This window comes from Canis aureus, chromosome 26 (genome assembly GCF_053574225.1).
Source record: "Canis aureus isolate CA01 chromosome 26, VMU_Caureus_v.1.0, whole genome shotgun sequence".
Classification (NCBI taxonomy): Eukaryota; Metazoa; Chordata; class Mammalia; order Carnivora; family Canidae; genus Canis; species Canis aureus.
Genome location: NC_135636.1, coordinates 47,752,962 through 47,775,011, shown reverse-complemented (window position 1 = coordinate 47,775,011; position 22,050 = coordinate 47,752,962). Strand labels below are relative to the sequence as shown.

The window sequence follows — 22,050 nt, the reverse complement described above, 5'->3', positions numbered from 1 at the left end:
CCTGAGGCCCCAGTTTTCCAGCGCTCCTTGAGCAGAGTGAGGCGAGGGGGCCTGCAGGGGTCGTTCCTGAAGGCTCTCCACTGAGATGCTCCAGACTCTGCCAAGTGCCAGGCAGGTGAGTCCAGCAGATGGAACAGTGGAGAAGAACCACATAGTGACAGCTCACGTCAACCTCCCGGGACTCCACAGACAGCCTCTATTCTAGTGATTTTCAGAGTGGGGTCCCCAGGCCATCAGCATCCCCTGAGTGTGTTAGAAATGCTGGTTTTGAAGGCTCCACCCCAGGCCCCCTGGATTCAAAATGCTGGGAGTCAGCCCCAGGGGTCTCTGTGTTGACGAGCTCCTAGGTGATTCTGGACCATGCTGGTGTTTGCAAATCCCTTGTCTGTTTTACCCCAACAACAGCCTGATGAAATAAGTATTATCATCCTCCCATTTCACAGGTGAGAAGTAACTTGCTAAGCCCCCTGGATGGGCCATGGAGCTGGGACTCTCTCACCCCAGCGTAGCTCCACGGCTGAAACCTGCTTTGTTCTATGCCCTTGCTCAGTTTGTATTCTCTTGGAGGTAAAATCTAGAAGAGAAGACAGGAAATAGGTCAGCAGGCCAATCAATAAGATAATCAGAGCAGTTAAGTTCTAGGAGGGAAACAGGACGGGCTAGCAGGGAGGGGATGTTAAGGGACGGCGGCCCTGTGGGGCTGTGACCATGAGGCTGAGCCCAGCCCAGCAAGAGGGAAGGGGCTGGGGTGCTCAGGGTAGACCTGGAGCAAAGCCCCTGCCCTGGGCTCCAGAACTTGGTGTGTCTGATGATTATCCATCGCGATGTCACTCACAAGTGACAGGTTCCCAGGGGTCCTGTAACCAGAGCAGGGGTCGTCATGCCTGTTTACGGACAGAACTGAGAGCCACGGAGTCACCAGCTTCCATCCCAGCCCTCATGCACAGCTCCAAGCTTCCATGGAATTTCTTACAGTGTCTTTGGGGTGGGATGGGGTGGGGTGAACCCCTCTTGTGCCTCTGAGAGCGTGTATTCAGACCCTGGTTTGCAGTAAGCTCTATGTATCATCTTGTTGCTCTAAGAAGCCAGCACATTGATACTGTAGAGCATTGCTGTCCGATAGAACTTTCTGGCATGATGGGAATATTGTGTATCTGTGCTAATACAGGAGCCACTAGCTTCACGTGGCCATTTAGATCCAGAGAATCACACCAGGATAAAGGTGAACACTCCGTTCCCAGCCATCCAAGCCACGTCTCCAGTGCTCATCGACATACGTGGTTAGTGGCTGTCATGCTGGAAGCACAGATATGGAATCCAAGTTTGGAGGTATTAGGCTGAACCATACAGGTCAAGATTGATAGAGTGTTGGTGACTTTCTCTGGTACAACCTAATACAAGTATGGGGAGGGGGCGAGACCAGTTAAATCCATCCCCTTTTTTTTTTTTTTTTTTTTTAAGATTTTATTTATTTGCGAGAGAGAGAACACAAATGGGGAGGAGCAGAGGGAGAGGGTGGAGCAGACTCCCCACTGAGCAGGGAGCCCAAAGTGGGACTCGATCCCAGGACCCCCAGGATCATGACCTGAGCCAAAGGCGGATGCTTAACTGACTGAACCACCCAGGTGCCCCAAATCCATCCCTTTGTTATAGAGGGAAAAACTGAGACCCACTGAGCCTGGGGACCCACCCACCTCGGTGAGAGCCTGGATGGGGTGCAAACGCAGGTTCCCAGGCGCTCTTGAGGTTGATCTGCTTGTCTGCTCAAGGATTCTCCACGTGGCATGATTGACAGTGGGGGCTGGGCCGTTCCCTGCGGTGAGGGGCCGGCCTGTGCACTGCAGGATGTTTAGCAACGTCCCTGGCCTCCACCCACTAGACGCCAGTAGCAACCCCCCCACCCCCGAGTTGTGGCAAACAGAAATGCATCCAGGCATTGCCCAACACCCCTCAGCGGGGTGGCAGGGAGGACGAGATCACCCCGGTTGCCAATGACTAGTTGAGCTGAAAATAGTAGCCAGTTTCCATTCTTCTCCCTCCTTTTCAACTGGCCGCAGATGAGCTGGGGACCCAGGGGGCCCTGGGGTGGGCCCCTGCCCCCGCGGAGCTGGGCGCCCGTGGAGGAGGGAGGGCTGCCTCGGTTTATGGCCGGAGGATCCGCGTGTGCTTACAGCCCATTTTTCTTTTCAGCTCGACCAGCGTCTGGGTCTTTTTAGGCAAACAACTGGCTTCGGCCCTAGAGATAATTAAACCCATCTTTTTTCCCCTCTCTCCACCCCATCCCCTAAACCCTTTGGTCCATTCAATTCACAATGATAACATTGTTCGGGCAACGCGGCGCACATGTTGACACTGAAGCGTTTAATCTTGCGGTACAGTGATTCCCGGCCCCACCCCCACCCACATCTGGGCCGCGGCCCCGATGACAGATGCCTGGCCTGCCAGCCGCCTGGCCTCCGCGCCTGCGTCGCTGGGCATCGAACAAGGAGGCAGTGTCTCCGAAGACCCTCTCGGAGCGCCCGGCGCTGGGACTCCAGGTGGTCTCGTTGGCAGCCCAAGTATTTGGTGGAAAGTTCGAGAGTTGAAGCGGCAGTACGGGGGGCAGGGGAGACAATGCTGCTTGTGTGCCCTCCGCCCGGCAGGGCCCTGCCCCCCGCCCTGATGTGGGGGGCTGCGGAGGGAGGATGGGGAGACAGGTTAATGCTAGGCCGTCTTCAAGCTGTCGCACCTTCCCTCGAGGGCGACTCTGGCCTTGGGCAGGCGCAAAACTTACAATCCGAAGAGGGACCTGAGTCCCGTGCAGTCTTTACGGAGTGCAGCTTTTAAGGAGATTGCTGTTGTCAGTGTGACTTGTGGGCCAAGAGCTCGCTGTCCTTCAGAGTTGTCCTTACGTGATTATCTCCACGGCTGGGATGTTGGCGGTGTCCGGTGTCTGGGAGAGAGTCTGCACGGCCGAGTGGGGAAGACCGTGTGGGGGTTCAGACCCGCCGTGTGGCTCTGGGGAAGTGACCTTGCCTCTCTGAGCCTCAGTGTCTTCATCTGTAAGACGGACACGACTCACGTGCCTGCCTCTGAGCGGGGATTTTATAAGGATTCCACCAGATGTTGCATGTGACGCATGTGATGTGGCTTCCAGGACGGTGGGAGGGCCTTTATAATCGTGACTGTCCGCCTCACCCCCAGGAGAGTGGCTACTATCAACACAAAACAAAACATCAGAAAAAAGCAGGTCGGTGCTTGTTGGTGAGGATGTGGAAAAAACTTGGGGCCCTGGCGCACGGTTGGTGGGACTGTAAAATGGTGCAGCTTCTATAGAAAACAGTATGGCCATTCCTCAAAAAATTAAAAATAGGATTGCCATATGGTCCAGTAGTTCCACCACCCAAGAGAATTGAAAGCGGGGCTCGGAGGAGACATTTGCCTACCCATGTCCACAGGAGCATTATTTACAGTAACCAGAGAGGTAGGAGCAACCGGAGTGTCCATCGACAGATTAACAGATAAACAAAATATGGTCTAAAAGACAATGGAATACTGTTCAGCCTTGAAAAGGAAGGGAATCCTGACACCTGCTACTGCGTGGATGAAGCTGGAGGATGTGATGCTCAGTGACATATACCAGGCCCGAAAAGACCTCTCATACGAGGTCCCTAGACGAGCTGGATTCATAGACACAGAAGACGGAGTGGTTGTCGCCGGGGCTTGGGGTGGACAATGAGGGGCTTGTCTGACGCATACAGTTTCACTTTTGCAAGATTGAAATAGTTCTGGATATTGGTTGTGCAGCACCGCGAGTGTATTTAACACAACCGAACTACTCACAAAAAATGCTTAAGATGGTAAATCTTAGGTCTATTTTATACCACAATTAAGAATGGAATCGAGAGGCACCTGGATGGCCCAGTTGGCTAAGCGTCCGGCTCTTGGTTTCAGCTCAGGTCATGCTCACTGGGTTGTGGGATTGAGCCCCACGTCGGGCTCTGTGCTCAGTGCGGAGTCTGTTTCAGATTCTCTTCCCTCTCCCTCTTACCCAAGCTTGCTCTCTATCAAATAAATAAATAAAATCTTTTTTAAAAAAAGAATAGATTTGAAAACACAGTAGCCATTAGCTAGCTTAGGGGTCAGCAGGTGACAGAGCTGCCATCTAACTGGGCTCTCATCTGTCTTCATCCCCGCTCTCCCTCACAAGACGACGGAGGGCTCTCCCACCTTGCTGGTGGTGGCGGGGGGGGGGGGGGGGTGGTGTCAGGAAGCGCTTGTGGAATGAGCACAGTGGGGTGTGAGGAGACGCGGAGATATTTTCCCGGTGGCATGTATCATTTTAGACTTTTATGGGGTATTCCTCCTTCCCTGTGGGTACAGGACAGCGTCCTCTCTTCTGTAACAGTGTGCAGCAGAGTGTGTCAACACTCCTGTTACCGAGCAAATGAACATTTTCCTGGTAGAGTAGTTGGATGCGTCTTGTCCGTTTTCCAGAGCTCCCAGCCTATGGCACGCCCCTGGCGGCTTTGTCAAGCTCCTGCATCTCGCCATGTAAATCTTTGAAGGAACGAAGAGCCACCGTCGAGGCTCACATCCCCAAAGCAGAGGGAACATAAATCGCCTTCCGACAGCTGCCTTGTCACAGTCCGCTCCCCCGGGTTCTGGTATGTGCATGAATTGCATCCATGGAGAAAAGAAGGGAAGCCTGTGTTGGAGGTTTTAGAGTCCAATCAGGCTGGGGGGTGATTCTGGGATATGGGATCTTAAGCCGTCAAGGGTCCTTGAAAGCTCAGTTCTAGCTTCTGGTTATATTGTGGACCCTGCTTGGCTCTCTTGATTCCCAGAGCCTCATCCTCATGAAAAAGGTTTATAACTGGAGCTCTTCGGGCCAGTCTGTTTCCTCTGCCTTTTCTCTGGGGCTGGGCAACCTCCATCCTTCCTCAGGCCTGCATCCAACATCTTCCCCTTGAAGAACTCCCTCCTACCTAAACAGACGCACTGAGGTTTACTAAAATAAACTAGAATGAACTGTTCCTTTAGGGACTATGTCTCATTTGGCCCCATTCCCTGTTACCATCAAATGCTTGACATGGAAACAGATGCGTACACTACAGACGAGCACACTCCCGCCCTGTGACCAGCAGTCCTGCTTCAAAGTGTCCACCCAATAGAAACATGTTCGCCCAAAGGCATGCTCAGGACGTTCCTCATAGCACAGTTTATAACAGCCCCAGACTGGAAACGGCCCAAAGGCCCATCCAAGAATAGATTGTGGTCTATTCATGCAGCAGGGTTCTATGCAGCAGTTAGAAACGGATGATCCACCTCTTCACGCAACTGCACAGGGGGAGGTTGAGTGACGGAAGCAGACACAGGAGGTTAGCACCCAGCAGGTGGACTGGGTCGGTGGGGTCAGGGTGCTGGGATGCTGGTCACCTTTGGGGAGGTGGGGCCTGTGTTCAAGAGGGGCCTTGTGGAGAGATCTTCAGTTCTAGGAATGAATGTACCATTTCCTGCCAGAGGTGTGTTTGGATTGAGAAAGTTGATCGAGCTTTGTGAACACTTACGATCTGTACGCTTTACAGTATGTATGTTATTTAAAGACTAGAAGGGAATTACACAAAGAATAATATATTCAGTCCAATAGACATGGAGCCCTACTGTGTGTCAGGCTGTGCTGGGCACTGGGGGTTCACGATGGGGTCAGCCATTGCTCGTGCTCCTGCAGAGCCAGATCGGGGGGTCATCTTGTATTTGGAAATTATCCAGATCTGAAGGACGCAGCTTTCGTGGCAAGTGGTCACCTGGAAAGAACCGCTATTACCTGGGTTCCATTTCCGGGTGTGGAATGGTATAACTGGGCTCATGATTATTTTGTTCAGAACTGTTTTGGTTGCAAGGGGTAGGTTGCAAACTGTCAAACTGCAAAACCTGATACCAGCTAGCGTAAAGGGGACTTGTTTGAGGGGTCCCCGCATGACTCACAGATGGGAAGAATTGAAACCCCGAACTTTAGGAAGCATGGGGATCACCGGCCCAGAGGATCAAACCTGAACGGCTTCTCTCCTCAAAGCTGATGTCTGCTCCCCTCCGCCTGGCATCTTCTTTCCCACACACCCGCTTTCTCTAGGAGCACAGCAGTGGCGTGTGGCTGCCCACAGGGCCGACTTATACCCTTAGAGTTCAGGGCAGAGAAAACAAATGGACTCTTTCCCACCAGGGTCCAGTAAAATAAAATCCCATGTTTGGCCCCGTTTGGGGCTTGTTCCCTCAACTCCGCAGAAAGGGGTCAAGGGACATGATGGCAGCTCCTTGGGACCACAAGGCTTGACCGGGGGAGCCCCATGAGACTTTCCAAGAGAAAGACATGGTACGGTCACAGCACCCACTTGTGACATCAACTGAGCTGTACTGCAGCCACTTTGCCCACCGGGGCAGGCTGGGCCCTGGCGCAAAAGAACCCATGGAGGAGAAATAGGATACCTCCTGGGTCTGTGTTCTCGCACTTGTAAGAATTTATTGTATTCTGGGGTGTATTTTTATGTATGGATGTAAGTATAAATATGTTGGGAAGTTCATATGCCTAATTTTATGGTGTCCACCCTGCGCTCAGGTACCATATAAATACATGCTGCCCTTTACAAGTCTACATGGCAAGTTGCATTCGCAAAGGGGTTGCCATGACCCCTTTGTTCCGAGGGCACTGACTTAGTGAGAGGTATGCTTGTGCAATTTGTGTAACGTTGGTGGGAGGACGAGCCCAGATGCTGAGAGGAGGCAAAACACCTCTGGACGACGCAGAGGAGCAGGCTTAGGGTCATGAGAGGGACACCCTGGTAGGCGGCTTCTGGTTGCCACCTGCCTCTACCCTTTATGGAACACTCTCCATCCCAGAATTACCCCTCTGAGGACCCGCTTTGGGGTTATTCCAGGCTTTTGTAAGAGGACGCTAGAATTGGGCTTTGGGGGGCTGGTTGCTGTCAGTCAGGATGGGGTTTTCCGGAATCCATTTTCTTGGGACTTATCTTTTGGTCTCAGGGATTTGGGCGCTTTTAATCTTTCGAAGATGAAAGTCTTCGTTAATGCCTGTGAGCTCGCTTAGCCGGTGGGGTGCTGGAATGTTAAGGGCGGTGCAGAAAGAGCTGGATTCCTAGGGTCTGGATCGCCTTGAGAAAGCTTCTCTTTATGAACAAAGGGATATATCAGCTCTAGACAGTGATTTAAAAACCCGAGTCTTGGGTAATCAAGTATGGTAGCATATGAAGGAAGCGTAAAGCTGTGTTCTCTCCCTAAAAGTACCTGCTTCTGTCTACTTTCTGGTGACCGTTGAACCGTCCTGACCCCTGACCTTGAAACGATGCAGATTCCATGCCGTGGAGAGGCTTCTGGAGAGAGTGGAAGCCTCGGAGACGTGAGAGTGGGAATTTGGTTTGGGCTTCGGATCACGAACTGCTCTTTTTAAAATATGACTCTTCTGTCTTTTGATAAATTACAGAATTATTTTTAGAACCCGCGATGATGTGGTTTCAGGAAGAGCAGGAGGCCGACGCGGTTCGTTTCTGCTCATTGTCTTAAAATAATTAATGAAGGCGATTCCCACAGAAGCCTGTTCCAGAGAGCCCGGAAAGGTTTGCGAGAAATTTAGCTGGCCACTCTCTGCGTAGGTCCTGGTAGCGAAAGAAACCTCATAACCCTGATCCCTTAACTGTCTTAACAGTTAAGATACATTTAATCTTATGCATATACACACCTGCAGGAACAGATTGATTTCTGTGATTATGTATCAGTGTTTTCTTTCTCCACTGGGTGTGACTTCAGTGGTTGCACCTGTGTTAATGTCGTGCTCATTCAAACATTTCTTTATTGTTTGGTCTGACTGTGGTATTTTTCAAATACAGTTGTCACAGCCCAACTATGCAAATACCCACTGGCGCATGAGGCTTCTGCACTGCTTGTCATCCTCCCGCCTCATTGTTTGAGAGGCCCCGAGACAAAGGCAAACATGAACGTACAGTGCCGTAAGGGCCGACTCTGTACAGCTCGGTGAGAAAGGGCCAGTATCATCCTGGGGCGAGGGGAGGCATGAGAGGGCAACCAACTTGGCCAAGACCACTCCAAGAGCGCACCTGGCTCCAGAAAGTGTAAAGGTCAAGAGTGTAAGCTGCAGAGCCCAGCCACTCACTTAACATGTGACCTTGGGCAGGTCACCTGCGTCCCTGAGCCTCAGGCTCCTCATCTGTGAAATGGGGATCAATCCCACCTCACCGGGCTCCGTCAGATGATGGCTGAGAGTGCCCAGAGCGGGACCCAACAGAGAGCAGGTGCTCTGTGAACCAGCTTCTTTGTACTTCTGGGTTCTAAAGCCCTTTTTGCTGTAAGCTGGGGGTTCTGCACCCCTTTCCTCTGGGGGAGGGCAGAGGCAGATGGTTGGAAATGGAGACTTAATTTGTGTGATCTATCAGCACCCCACCCATATCAGGGGGGTGGCCTGTGGAATGCTCCCCTGTTACTCCACTGCTCCGTGGGACTTAAATGGGGCTAGCTAAGGGAACGTTTCAAGGTATGGCCAGAGAGCTGGGGAGAAACTAGCAGTTCACACAGTACAGGAAGCCACAGGAAGACGAGGTTTTCGAAGGCCGGAAGAACCAAGTGTTGCATGCTGCTACCTGGAAGTCTGGCAAGATGGTGGCCATAAAACAGCCTTTCCATTTGGTTATGAGATGGTCTTTGGCGACCTCAGGTTGGGTAGGGTGGTGGGGCCGGGGGGCAGCTCTGGGGTGTTCATGGGAAGCTCACTTATTGAGGGAGTGCAAGTGGGGCCTGTTGCATGGTGCACACCGGCTGCTCGCTGGGGTGCAGGGCCGTTCTCCAGGGGTTGCTGTCTTACTGCCCTCACCCAGTCCACTGCAGAAAAGCACTTGGAGGGTCCCCAGATTGTGCCCCTCTCCTTAATAGGACAGACTTGTATTTTTCCATTGGGATCCTCCTGGCACGCTCTAAAAAACCCCCAGGGCGGTACGTGGGGAGAACTTGGCAGTGTGACCTGACGTGAACACACACAATGCCACCTCTGGGTGCCTAGCCGCATTCTCCAAGATGCAGGGAACACGGGTACCAGAATGCTCAGAGCCGTGCTGCTCTGAGAGCCCCCAAATGCAAACTACCCGAATGCCCACCAGCTGTATAATGGACGTGTGGACTGTGGGGTAATCCAAGTGTGGAATACTAGACAGCAGCAAGGATGGATGAGCAGCCACAGGAATGCGGAGGAACCACACAAACACTGTTGAGTAAAAGAAGCCAAGTGCAAAAGAATATGTGCCGTACTATTTCCTGTTTATGATATTCTAAAACAAGCAAAACCAGCCAGAGGCTTGAGAAGTTGGGGGAAGAGAAGAGAGGGCCTGGCGATGTTCTGGTTCTTGACCCGGGAGGAGGCTCCATGGTAGGTTCGCTTTGACGATGCGCAGACCCGCACGCGTGCAGTTTGTGTGCGCACCGGATGCATGCTGTCCCGCACGCAATGAGAACGTTCTGACAAGCAGAGGAGCTGCTCTTGCAGAGCTGTTGGCTCAGCCATTGAGATGCTAAGTGGCTAAGGGTTGGTGGGGCCTGGATTTGAGTCCCAGCTCTTTGGCCCTGGGCAGGCCACTCAACACCTCTTGGGTTCTCGGGTCTCAGGTGCATCCCCTACGAATGGCATTGCGTTCCCTTCCTAGGGTGACCCGAAGGTTGAATGAGCTAGAAGGATGACAGAGGACTGGCTTCAGGCATTTCCACAGTGACAGAGTCAAGGCTGTTTGCCATGCCCCCTCACTCTGAGGTCCCCTCCTGAGGCTCGCTTGATCCCCAGTGGGCTGCACTTCCTAGAGACTATCCAAAGATGCCTTCCTCCCTGCCTTCTACATAAATCAGAGTGGGGGCATGGGTGACGCCCCTATCAGCATTCTTTGTCCCCAGCTCAGCCTTTCTCTTAGACTGGGTCAGAAGGCAAGTGCTCTGTGTGGGTGTCGAGCACAGAGCAAGTGAGGACGACAGGTGGTGTCTGCAGGGACCACAGGACGGTTTCTGAAGAGGTCATTCCTAGGGCCCTAAGATTCCAGCAGCTGAAGGTCAGAGGTCACCCTCCTGAGATCTCTGCAGAGGCAAGGTCTCTCCTGTGCCCGGCCAGAGTCCCCTGGCCTTGAGGACTTCACCTGCCCCCTCTCTCCCAGCAGGGAACAGCCTGATGAGTGGATAACTTGTCAACGCCACTGCCCTCATCCCAGTATCTTTTGGAACTATTATTAAGGTTTAAAACAGCTTTTTTTTTTTTTTTTTTTTTTTTTTTTTTTTTTTTTTTTTTTTTTTTAAATGAAGGCCCGTAGGAGAAGCCTTGGGGCTGCCAGTGTTGGGAACCCTTTTTCCTCAAAGACGTTCATGTCCTGGTTGCAGCTCTGGCAACCCTGACCCGGCCTGAGAGCCTCTAGGGCTCATTGAGCCGAAGCTGGAACTGAAGCTGAGCGGGTTTCTCCTCTCTTCCAGCAACGCTGTTCCCACTGTTTTCCCTGTGTCTCTGGTCTCCCTCCACCCCCAGGCAGGAAGCAGAGATGGGGCTTTGTCTCCTAGGAGAAGAAAGGTGTCTGCAGATGCCACACACCTGCCTGAACTTGGCCATTCTGCTTCTCTCCAGAACGTGACGGCTCCAGTTTGGACCAGTGGATGCATGAACCTTGGGAACCACAGGCCCCCTCCCAGGAACACTCTTTTTGGGCTTATGTCCATTTCGACATTTATTATTGACGAAATGGGCATAATCTCTTAGTCGTTGCTAGTATAAAGGTGAAGGGCTTATTTTTTCCAGAAGTCACTGTCAAAAGCCACATCCCCCAACCTTGCCATTCAGTCCTTTTTCTGCTTTTAGTCTGAGGCTGTGGTTGTAAACCCCGCTGGCTGTTAGAAACATCTGGGCTGCTTTAAGGAGTAGAGGTCTCTGGGCCCCCTCCCCAAAGGTACTGAGTCAGTCGGTTGAGGGGGGGGTGAGCACAGCCGTGAGCTAGAGCCCCCCCGTGGTAGACTCCCTCCTCCATCGTCAGTGATTTCACGTCGGTAGCTTGAAATCTGCCAAGATGGAAATTGGCAAATGCTACAGACCAGGTCCCAGGGAGCCGCTTACTAAATATTTACCAGCTCACCACTGGGACAGGGCGTCGATACTTTTCAAAGCCCCCACGGCGATTCCTACATGCAGCCAGGGCTGAGCATCATTGGGCCCCGGGGACCCCCTGATAGGCAGAGTGAGGTCTGTCTACACTCCTAATAGCTCCCAGTTGTCGAGCCCCACCAGACGCTGAGCTGCTGATGTGAGTTAGGTTACTTAGCTCTCCCCATAACCCATGCAGGATTATTATCCTCATTTTTATTTTTATTTTTTTAAAAGATGTTTATTTATTTGAGAGAGAGTGAGAGAGCATGAGCTGGGAGAGAGGCAGAGGTAGAGGGAAAAAAGCAGGCTCCCCACTGCACGGGGACCCTGAATGGGGGCTCGATCCCAGGACCTGGAGACCATGACCTGAGCCGAGGGCTAACACTTAGCTGACTGAGCCACCCAAGTGCCCTAATATCTTCATATTTAGATGAGGAAATGGAGGTCCAGGGAGATTACCTCTCAGCTAGTTGGTGGCTGACCCTGGATTTGACCCAGGCCTGTGCACCCACTAACCCGGGTCTGCCCAGCGGCTCAGGATGGCTTGGTCAGTGACCCACTCTTCCCAGTGGGCTGATACAGAGTCACTCCTCTCGATGTCACGGTGACCACAGGGTCTGAGGCCATGACTGTCCAGGCTGCAGTGGGGGCAGCAAGGAAAGGGGCAGCTCGCACTAGGGACCTGTGGCCGCGGGCTTGACTCTGAGCCAGGGCCCTGAAAGGCAGTTACTAATGAGCTCCTGGTGTCGCTGTGTCTTCTTTCCCTTTCTAGTGGAGCATGACAAAGAGTTCTTCTATCCACGTTACCACCACCGGGAGTTCCGGTTCGATCTCTCCAAGATCCCAGAGGGGGAAGCTGTGACTGCAGCCGAATTCCGGATCTACAAGGACTACATTCGGGAGCGCTTCGACAACGAGACGTTCCGGATCAGCGTTTACCAGGTGCTGCAGGAGCACTTGGGCAGGTGGGTACCGTGCCGGGTGCCTGGGAGGCATGCTGAGCTGCCCTCGGCTGCAGAGGAGGAAGGGGCCGATGGCCAGAGGACGGGGCCGGGCCGGGCAGGGGCGGTCAGGGCTGCTTCTGTCATGGTCACCCACCACGGGCCAGGCCCTACACCGAACCTATTTGTTCAAGAACATTGATGGCATAGGTCGCTATTTCTTAAGACTCTCCCCGTCGGGAAACTGAGTTAGAAAAGGGGACAGCCAGCCAGGCGAGCCTGTGTGGGTATTTATGGGGGGTCTGGGTCTGCGTGTGTTCAGGGCCATGGGGGGATGGGGAGAGGGAAGAGGAAGAAACATTTCTTGGTGGAGGGTCTGCCTCTCGCCCATTGCTCGCTTCCAAACATGATGTCAGGCAACCAGGGAAGACGGCCATTGGTGATAAAATGGGATTAAAACTCCCAACCCCAGGGGGAGGGAGGGAGGGAGGGAGGGAGGGAGAGAGAGAGAGAGAGAGAGAGAGAGAGAGAGAGAACTCGGCTTTCTAAGAAGCACAAGGCCAGGAACCCAGATCCTGTGTTGAAAGACTTTACTGTCTTGAGACCCTTTAGTGTCGAGGTCTCCCGAGAGGCCAGGGGAGCTGACCCCCCAGCTGGATGGGCTGGAGCATCGAGCGAGCGTCGTGCATTCCAGAGGCGGCTGTGTTCCCGGCGGTACTGCCCAGCGGCCGGCTCGTGTCATCGCCCGATGCCATTGCTCCGTAACTCATGGCCGGGAGGTGCTGTGGGCGCTTCCTGAGGGACAGTCCTCGCATTGGCAGCCGGGATGGGGACCCGTTCCCGCCCTGGGGACAGAGGAGCGGTCACCACCTCCTTCACGAGCGCCACCGTCTCAGGGGTGGTCTTAAATACTAAGACCACCAAGCCCCACTTTCTGAGTGTTTCCAGCGTTTGCAGCTGTGAGCTGCTTTCGTATTCCCAGTAGCCCTGGGGGGTGGCGCTCATCTGTGACGCGGGAGAGTTAGGAGCTCAAAGCACAGGTGTGTCATCTGCCTGTCACCACCGTCCAGGGAGAAAGCGGCCGAATTAGGACTTGAGAAAGTCCTACAGGAACTATGTGTTTTACAAAGATATTGTTGCATAAGATGGGCTCTGGGCTCCGAGCCCCATCCCCTGCAGCCTCCCCCTACCCCAGTCTTCGGGGTCCCTCAAATCGGCGAACGTCTGTGCGCGTGTGTAGTTTTGCAGGTGGCATCTCGTCACATCCTCCCTCCTGCATCTTGCTGTGAGCACTTGACAGTGAGCCTGGGCGACCCCGTGTTGGTTCACAGAGAACATCCTTTTTCCTTGAACTGCCACACATTCCCCGAGAGGCGGGCCGCAGCCAGTTCCCTGCGTGTGCCCAGTGGGTCCCCCGTGTCTCTGTGTTGCAGGCGGCGGCCCGTTGGTTTTGTCATTATGTCACACTGCTGCGTGTCTATCACATACAGCGCTGGAAATGGAATCGTGGGGGCAGAGGGTGCACGTGTTGGCCACTGATGGATTTCGCTGAACGGCTGTGCTTGGAGGTTAGGTCCGTTTATACCCATAACCTAAGAGAGGCCAATGCCCCGCGTGCTCACGACATCCTCTCTTATCAAACTGTTTTGGTCTTTGTCAGTCTGATGGGCAACAAATGGTATCTTAGCACCAGCTGGGTTTGCATTTCAGAGCCGCCACTCGAATGCGCTGCCCTACTCCCCCTACAGAGAGGGGGGGAGCAGCAGACCCTCCTGGAGGAGAGGGTATCGGGAAGGAGGGTGTGGTGTCGGGGGCGGGGAGTGACACAGGGTCGTGGCAGTCACCTCTGAATCTTACCGTAGGCACTCGGACGCCCCAGTGCACCCTGGCATCTGTGCCTTGGCCCCCAGACCCAATGGTAGGAAGAAGCATCGAGTTCCTTCTTGGGGTGTGACACATGTTGGCTCTGTGCTCTGATAGATCCCCCCGGACTCCTGAACAAAAACATATGTTTGACTTTTCTCCTGAAGGCTGATTCATTGGAGGCGAGGCAGGTGCCCAGAGGCAATCCGTCAATAGCACTCCATCGGCCCGCTGTGCACACCCCGAGCCCTGCTGGCTCCCCACCCCCCTGGCAGGCTCCCCACACCTGCCTCAGAAGTCTCCATCAAGAGGCTTAGCCTCAGGAATGTGGCTGCTCCAAGTGGGTTTGTGGGTTTGGCGGAACAGAGCTGCAGGGTTGGCTGGTGTCACCTGCACGGCCCTCTCCGAGTTCCCACACAGGAATGCGTTTGCCCTGCCTGGCCACTGGTCGCTGGGGTTGGCTGGGCTGCTGCCACTTCTCGTGAGGGGTCCCTGCGCTGGGGACAACACCGGAGACTGAGTCAGGCCAGCCTGGCGGGACAGGCACTGGACCTCCTCTGTGGGGGACAGAGGCCACTGCATCAGGGGAGAGACGCGCGAGCCTGGCGATGTGTGTCCCCACCACCCTGAGCACCTACGTGCCGGCGCTGGCTGGGGAACTGGGCTGTGGGGACGAGCAAGCGCGGGTCATGAAGGGGGGGCCTCATCTAAGACGGTGGCTGAGGAGTGATCTCCCTTTCTGGGGCTGCCCTAACCAAGTGCCACGAGGTGTGTGGCTGAAAACAATAGAGCTGTGCTCTCCCCCGGTCCTGGAGGCCAGGAGTCTGAAGTCCAGGTGTTGGCAGGGCAGTGCTGCCTCTGAAAGCTTTGAGGGGTGGGGGGTGGGGGTCTTTCCTGCCTCTTGCAGCTCCCGGGGGTGGCCATCCGTTATCGGTGCTCTTGGCTTCCAGCTGCGTCGGTCCACTCTCTGCTCTTGCCTCGTGGCCCTGCACTTTCACATGAACTTCTCCCTTGCATTGGAAGACCTCATCTTCCTTCGCCTGTTCAGTTAATCTGCAAAGACCTTCTTTCCAAATCAGGTCAAATTTATAGGTATCAGGGGTGGGACTTGAGCCTATCTTTTTAGAGGATACAATCCAACCCAGAACAGGGGGTGAAGAAGATGGGCAGGAAGCCAGGAGACCAGCTAGCCTCATAAAGCGATTGGTCATCGATGGCCTTGTTGAGCTGGGGATGTTTGAGTGACCAGAAGGATCTGGCAATGGGGCATGGGCTAGAACAGGGGGAGTGTCAGGGGAACTGCAAAGGCCGTGGTCCTAAGGTGGGGACAAGCACGGGTCATAGGGAGGACAGTGGGACATGATGGTGCCCAGACGCGGTGAGCTACTGAGTCCTTGCTTAATGAAACTCAAGCCTTGGCTTCCCCACTGGGCTGCCATCAGCTGCTCGTCTTTCTGCCTGTGTCAACCTGCTGGCATCGTGGGCACCTGTCTCATCATGGTTTAAGGTTGCTGCCCCCTGCTTAGTTCCATGGGGTGGATCCGGAGGCCCTTGGGGAGGGAGAAGGCCTGAGTCACTGTGGTTGGGAGAAGGATGGGTGGGGCGGCTGTTGGCAGCTCCTGGCTGGTGGCGAAGGTGGGCATAATAGGTTGTCCCCAGGGAGCAGCTTGGCCACAGGCCATCTCTGGGGCTGTGAGCCTTGCTTTGGGTTCCTGACTCTGGGGGCATTTGGCTTGCTGGGAGACCAGGTCCATTGTTGGCAAATGTTTGAGTATCTGCCATGTGCTGTGCACCAGCGGAAGTAACCAGACCCACGCCCCAACCCTCCAGCTCGTGTTCAGGCAGAGGAGATAACATGGCAGGAGCAACGTATAAAAGAGGCAGGGAGTGGGGGGGGCGAGGAAGGGGCTGCTGTCTTTAGATTTCTGAATTTCCTTTTTATGCCCGAAAGAAAGAGGCAAGGCCTTTGTTCTCCAGAAATTAAAAGGTCAAACAATTTTTTAAAATTATTTATGCTTTTTTTCTGGGTGGGTTGTTTTGTTTTTTAGTCCAGAAGCAAAATGATTCAGATGCATAAATTCCTCAGGTGGGATAGCCTGGCTATTAAGAGTATGGATTCAAATCCTGACACGGCATGACCCTTGGAGCCTCAGTTTCCTCCTCTGTACAAAGGGATAATAACTGCATCTACCTCCCAGGGCTGTGGAGAGGATAAAATGGGTTAACATGCTTACTTAGAACATAGTAAGTGTTCGGTAACGGTTCACTGTTACTAGTGTCACCACCACCATCACCATCATGGCCACCACCACCACCATCACCACCATCACCACCATAATCACCACCTCCATCACCATCACCACATTCGTCATCATCTTCATCATCACCAATCACCCCCCCCACCATCTTCTTCACCATGATCACCATCATCACAGGGAATGCAGAAACCTTCTAAGGAAAATGGGGGTGGGGGGCTCCAGGTTTTGGCTGCAGCAGTGCTTTCCCCCATCTCTGCTGAATGTCTTCGTGTTGCAGTCTCCGGTAGGGATGAAGGCCTAAGCTTTTGTGGCAGTGGGGCCCTTGTTTGCATTTCCCCAACTTGGGGCAATGGGGGGTGCGGAGGGGACATGCATCTTCTTCAGGCCGATCCCCAGAGGATCCCAGACCCTGTCCCCACTACCCTGCTGTGCGGCCAGCCTGCTCCCCCTGCTGAGGGGTCTGGGCCCTTGCTGCTGCCAGCCGCCCAGCTGTGTGGAGCTGGGACATCTGGCTCTCTGGCGAGCCTCATGCCTGAGCTCCAGGAAGGCTCTGGGGTGCCGGGGATTAGCTGGCTTTGGGTTAGCCTCAGCATCTCTCCCCTTGTGGCAGCCACTTTCCACCAAGTCCTCTTGATCTCTCGGAATCCAGATTAAATTCCGATAATGAGCGGAGCTGGAGGCCTTCCACAGCCCTCGGGCCCTGCGCACCGCGTGGCCCCAGACAGCTGGAGAGGCCGCCGGAGCCGCCCTTGGCAGGCTGTGGGACTAGTGGGGCTGGGGGCCTTGGCTTCTGTGGCCTTGCCGGGGGAGCAGGCGGTGGGGGGGGCGAGGGAGCAGAGGCTTCCCTCCTTTTCTGAACCCCAAGCCTCCGGCTGGACCAGCTCGGGCCTAGTTGCGTTAGTTACCCAGTTTCATTCATGGAAAGTGGACAGGCCTACAGGGCAGCAAAACCTGCTCAAAGGCTGTCAGTCACTGCCAAGGTCGAGGGGCTGTGGGCAGCTGGAAGAAAAATGGCCCTCGGTCAGCGTCGGACTTTGGTTGCCAGGAGGGTGACCTCAGAGTGGTCTCCGGGGCCATGGTTGGATCAGCCGCAGCCTGAGTCACTGAAGAAGAAGGAGCTGTCCCTGTGACGGGCTGGAGTAGGGGCCAAGGGCTGTTTGCCAAGGCAGCCGGAGGCCAGGAGAGGGAGGAGGCAAGCATGTGCCTCTTTGCTGCCAAGTGGGGCTGTGTCACCCCCAGTGGCCCTCCCCGCGACCTCCCGGCCCCCCCAGAACACTCACACCTGCCACAGCTCTTATCTCTTCCTCTCGAGAAGGACGCCCAGCAGCATCCTTGTCCTTAAACACTTTGGTGACAAGGCTCCTGGGGATCTGGTGAAAAGATTGATAGTTCTGGTGAAAAGGTTGAGTCCACCTTTTGCAGGGGTGGGGGTGGAGGGGCCTGAGCTTCTGCATTCCTGACAAGCTCCCAGGGGATGCCCTCATGATCTGCATCTGTGGAAGCAGGGGAGAAGGGGTGTGGGTGCTGGAAGCAGAGATCTACTGGGAGAGCCGGGACGGCTCCAGGGCGCAGGTCAGTGGCCCCTGCCCCAGTCTCCCTCGTGTTAAGTGCAAGTTGAGGACTTGGTAGCGAGACTTGGACTTTTTTCTGACTTTCAGCACTGGGAGCATGTCTGGGCAGAGGGACACGGTCACACAGCAGGACCCCCCCCACCCCCCCCATGCTCTAGGCTTGTCGTCGTTTGGTGCGCTCTGGACGTGACTGTGCCGAGCCCTTCAGCTTCCTTATGTGCCTTGGAAAGGATCCTGGGAAGACTTGTCCCCATTTTCCAGGTGTGGAGGCTGGCTCAGGGAGAGGGAGTAACTTGTCTGAGGTCACGTGGCTGGAAAGTGGCAGAGCTGGATCTTGTCCTCGGGTCTCTGGGATTCCAGGGCTCACGTTCTCGGCCATGGCGGCACCATGGAGCCTCTCACTTGTACCGATTTCCTCGCCTGAGATTCCCAAGCTCCAAGCTCTGGTCAAGCTCTGGTTCTCACCCGCGGCTGTGGATTAGAATCACCGGGGGTGGGATGGCGGGGTGGGGTGGGGAGTGCCTTTAAAGCTCCTGATACGTCAGAGTCTTGGGGGCAGGGCTGGGCTTTCTTTTTTTCTTTAAGATTTTATTTATTTATTCATGAGAGACAGAGAGAGAGAGAGAGAGAGAGGCAGAGACACAGAGAGGGAGAAGCAGGCTCCATGCAGGGAGCCCGACATGGGACTCGATCCCAGGACCCCAGGATCACAGCCTGGGCCAAAGGCAGGTGCTAAACCACTGAGCCACCCGGGCTGCCCGGGGCCGGGCTTCCTTTTACTAGCTTCCAGCTCCCTTCTCCCCCATCTGTGAGCCGTGTTCTATGCCCGAGAGACGGAGGGGGACAGATCCCCTCTAGTCCAGGCCCCCATGGCTTCCCTCTCGCCTGGTCTCTCAAAGATGATTGTTTTTCTCCCCAGGACTGAGCCCAGGTGTAGTCCAGGCCCTGACTGACAATCTCAGCAGCACAGGGATGGGGCTGGCTGAGGGTAGGGGTCCCCTTGGGCTCTGGCTCCAGAGGCTTCCGGAAGCTTCTGGAACCTTTCTGCCATTCCTGAAGGCCTAAGTGCCTGGGTCCCTGTCTCTTGCCTTGCTCGCATCACTGCTACACCTCAGCCTCAGGGTGGGAGCGCTGGTTTTGAGCTGCTTTCCCAGGAGTGGCCGATTCAGCATCCTAGTAGCCTTTTCAAAGGGCAGGGAGGGAGCAGCTGGCTGCCTGGCACCAGCGAATGTTCTGGAAGGTCAGGGGAGAGCATGTCCGGGGCAGCCTGGTCAAGGACACGTTGGCACGTTTCCTTACCGCCTTTGTCAAATCCCAGCTCAGAGCTGCTTGGGCGGGAGCAGAGGCCCTGGTGCCCCTTGGAATCTCTCCCGTGTCCGGAGGGAGCACCCTGCAGGGAGCCTGCAAGCAGGGACAACCCGTTGGGCAGAGACTGTCCAGTCCAGGTAGCGCCACTGGCTTCCGGTCCTGCAGGCTGAGGCTGACTGGTGGGCCTCGGTGGATTTTCTGATCTCTGTGCTTCTGTTTCCTTCCATAATTCATCCCAAGCCTGGCCTCGTGGGGAGAATAGGGTTGTTAGGGAGTCCTTGGTGACAGGTTCCATTGGTCACATGCCTGTGACTGACCAGGTCCATACTCTCCCATTTTGTGGATGGGATCACTGGGGGCACTCAGTGGCTGAGTGACCCTCCTGAGGTCACACGCTGGAGGCAGAATTCAAACCAGGTAATAAGTAAAGATGGGGGACAGGGTCCCCGTGGAATTCTGATGTAACTGCTCCCAGTGTCACCTTGATAGTGATTTTTTTGGAGCTGCCCAGAGTGGACTTGGTCCTTGCCCTCGCTGCTCCTTTGAGGATCTGAGGGACCTTGGATGAGTCGCTTCATCCGCTCCCTGGGGGTGCACATGCCTGTCCTCCCAGGGCTCGAGGGCTGTGGACGGTGCAGCTGAGTGGCGCGGAGGGTTCCCGAGGTGAGTGGATGCGTCCAGCGGTCGTTCTGCGAGAGGACACAAACGATTCCACCCAGGGGCCCTCCTCCGCCTCTGCCCCCTTCTGATCACTCCACGTGGGCTTCACACCTGGTTGCCAAGGTCAAGGTGTGCAACGATCCCCATGAAGTGGTCCCTTTGCAGACCTGCCTGTGGGTCAGGGCTGCTGCTTGTGCATCTGCGGCGATTTGGGCGATGCCCGTCATCTCACGGGCCCGACCTTCACCCTCCCCTCGTGAGGACACTTGTCCCAACGGAGAGAAGACACGGGCCTTCTCGAACAGAAATGATGACAGGGCTAATTTTAGCCTTGAGTACTAGCCATGCAGTCCCTCCCATTATAGCACCCCCGAGGGACGTACCACCCCCCACCTCTTTTCCCAGACAGGGAAACTGAGTCACGGTACCAGCTTAGGGATTAAAGAAAGGAAGCTTGCATCTCTCTCCCATCCCATCTGTTTTTCTTCCTTGGTTGGCAGATACACATCTTCCTTTTTCCTTCACGGCAATCCTGGGAATCAGGTAATGGTGGGGGAAAGGAAACTGAGGCAGAGAAGACAAAAGACCTGGCCGGCTTATTCCACAATCCTGCGTAACAAAGAGGGAAGGACCAGAAGCTGGAGACCCTGGATCCACCCCATTCCACCACTTGGAAGCTGGGTGGGTCGGGGACCCCGGTTGAGCCTCAGAAGATCAGAGTGGGAGCTGCAGAGACGATGACGGTTGCCCAGCGGCAGAGCAGGGACAGGTGCCTCGAAGGGCAGGAGTTGGCTGCGTTTTGCCCACTGTCCTATTCTTTGTACCTGGAGCCTGGCGCACAGTAGGCCCTCAGTAAAACCTCTGTGCGTGTGATTGGAGGAAAGCGTGTGGGCCTTCTAGGGCGTGGGCCTCCTGACGCGTGGGACCAGGCTGCCTCTCGCGTGCAGCTGGCCCCTGGCCCCAGGACGCAAGCAGCAGTTACCTGTTGTCTGAGAGTGCCGGCCGAGGAGCCCTGGTCCGGCCTCGAAACTCCCCCACTGCCTCCAGCCCCGGACGGCTCCGTCCCGGCAAACCTTCCAGCGTGTTCTCTCTTCCAGAACTGAAACTTGAGAATGCCTTGTTTGCAGTCTTTCTTCGGCATTTGAGCCCAATTTCCAAAAAAGTGAAAATTGCCCGTAATTATAATACTTTTCGATCTTAGGGAAGTTTCCCTGTGATGATTATAATTATATTATTTAGAGCTGTGTGCCAGTGGGTACCCAAGGGTGGATTGGTTCTCGTCTGCAAATAAGGGAAATGTCAGCGTGTGTGCCGTGGCCCTGGGTTTCCTACACTGGAATGAATTTCGGGGAGAATGGCTTTCGCGTTGGGGGCTGGCTGTATAACTTGATCTGGCGCTTTAATTCCAAAAGCACTTCATACTTGGACCTCTGCTCGCCTATAGGAGCCTGTTTTTCCAAATGTATTAACATCTGTGTTTCATATCAGGGCCTGTAATTGCTTTAGCCTTTTTGGCAGGAGACAAAGAGAATTAATATTTTTCAATTTGGTCGCGAGCGGTCATCTGTAGCTGGGAAGTGAAGGGCCTGCTCAAATGTGAACTCAGCGAGGATGGGGAAGGAGTCACGATGTTTGAAAGGAGTCACCCGTGCTTGTGGAAGTCCTTGGTTGGTTCAGGTTCACGGCAGAGGGAGGCGTCTGGGCAAACGCTCAAGGTTCTCACAAATGCTGGTTCTTCCTTGCTTTGTCCTCTTGCCAGCCTGTCAGCACCACTCTTCCGCCCCCCTCCCCCGAGCCGCACAATGCCCACGGCTTTCCACGTTGCCACTCCAAGGATGGAGGAAGGAAAGCCGACACCTGGCCTGCATTCCCCCTCCGGGATCCAAGGCAGGCATTGCTCCTGGGGCAGGGCTCTCCCCCCTGCCCCGTGCTCAGCACCGCTCCGCGCCGGGAGGCAGCCTCTGCCGGCCGAGTGAGTGGCCATGGAGCGAAGCCCGCTGGGCACGGGGCTCGGGTCAGGCCTCCTGGAAGCTCAGCCCACGACGAGGACCGTGTGTGCAAGTGAGTAATTAGAAAATATTCCCGGCAGAGGGGAAGTGAAGGCGGTGGGCAGAGGTAGGCAGCTGGGCCGCCTAGGGTCTCAGGAGGGGGACTGTGGCTCCCTCCTCTTGCAGGGCCTTTGGGAGGTAGGTTTGCACCCCTGACCCAGCCAGGGCTCAAGACGCCTAAATGTTAGTGCCTCCACCGCCATCAGTGGGGTTTCTCAGGCTTGGCAAGACGGA

General features: G+C 54.9%; 1 protein-coding gene across 2 annotated transcripts in view; it reads left to right on the top strand.

The window, feature by feature from the left end:
• The window catches only part of BMP7 (bone morphogenetic protein 7), a 92,004-nt gene that overhangs the window by 22,094 nt on the left and 47,860 nt on the right, over positions 1–22,050 (top strand). For both annotated transcript variants that reach the window (XM_077873659.1, XM_077873660.1), the window contains exon 2: positions 11,940–12,132. In XM_077873659.1, the coding sequence (XP_077729785.1) occupies positions 11,940–12,132 (193 nt within the window). The remainder of the gene's footprint in view (positions 1–11,939; positions 12,133–22,050) is intronic.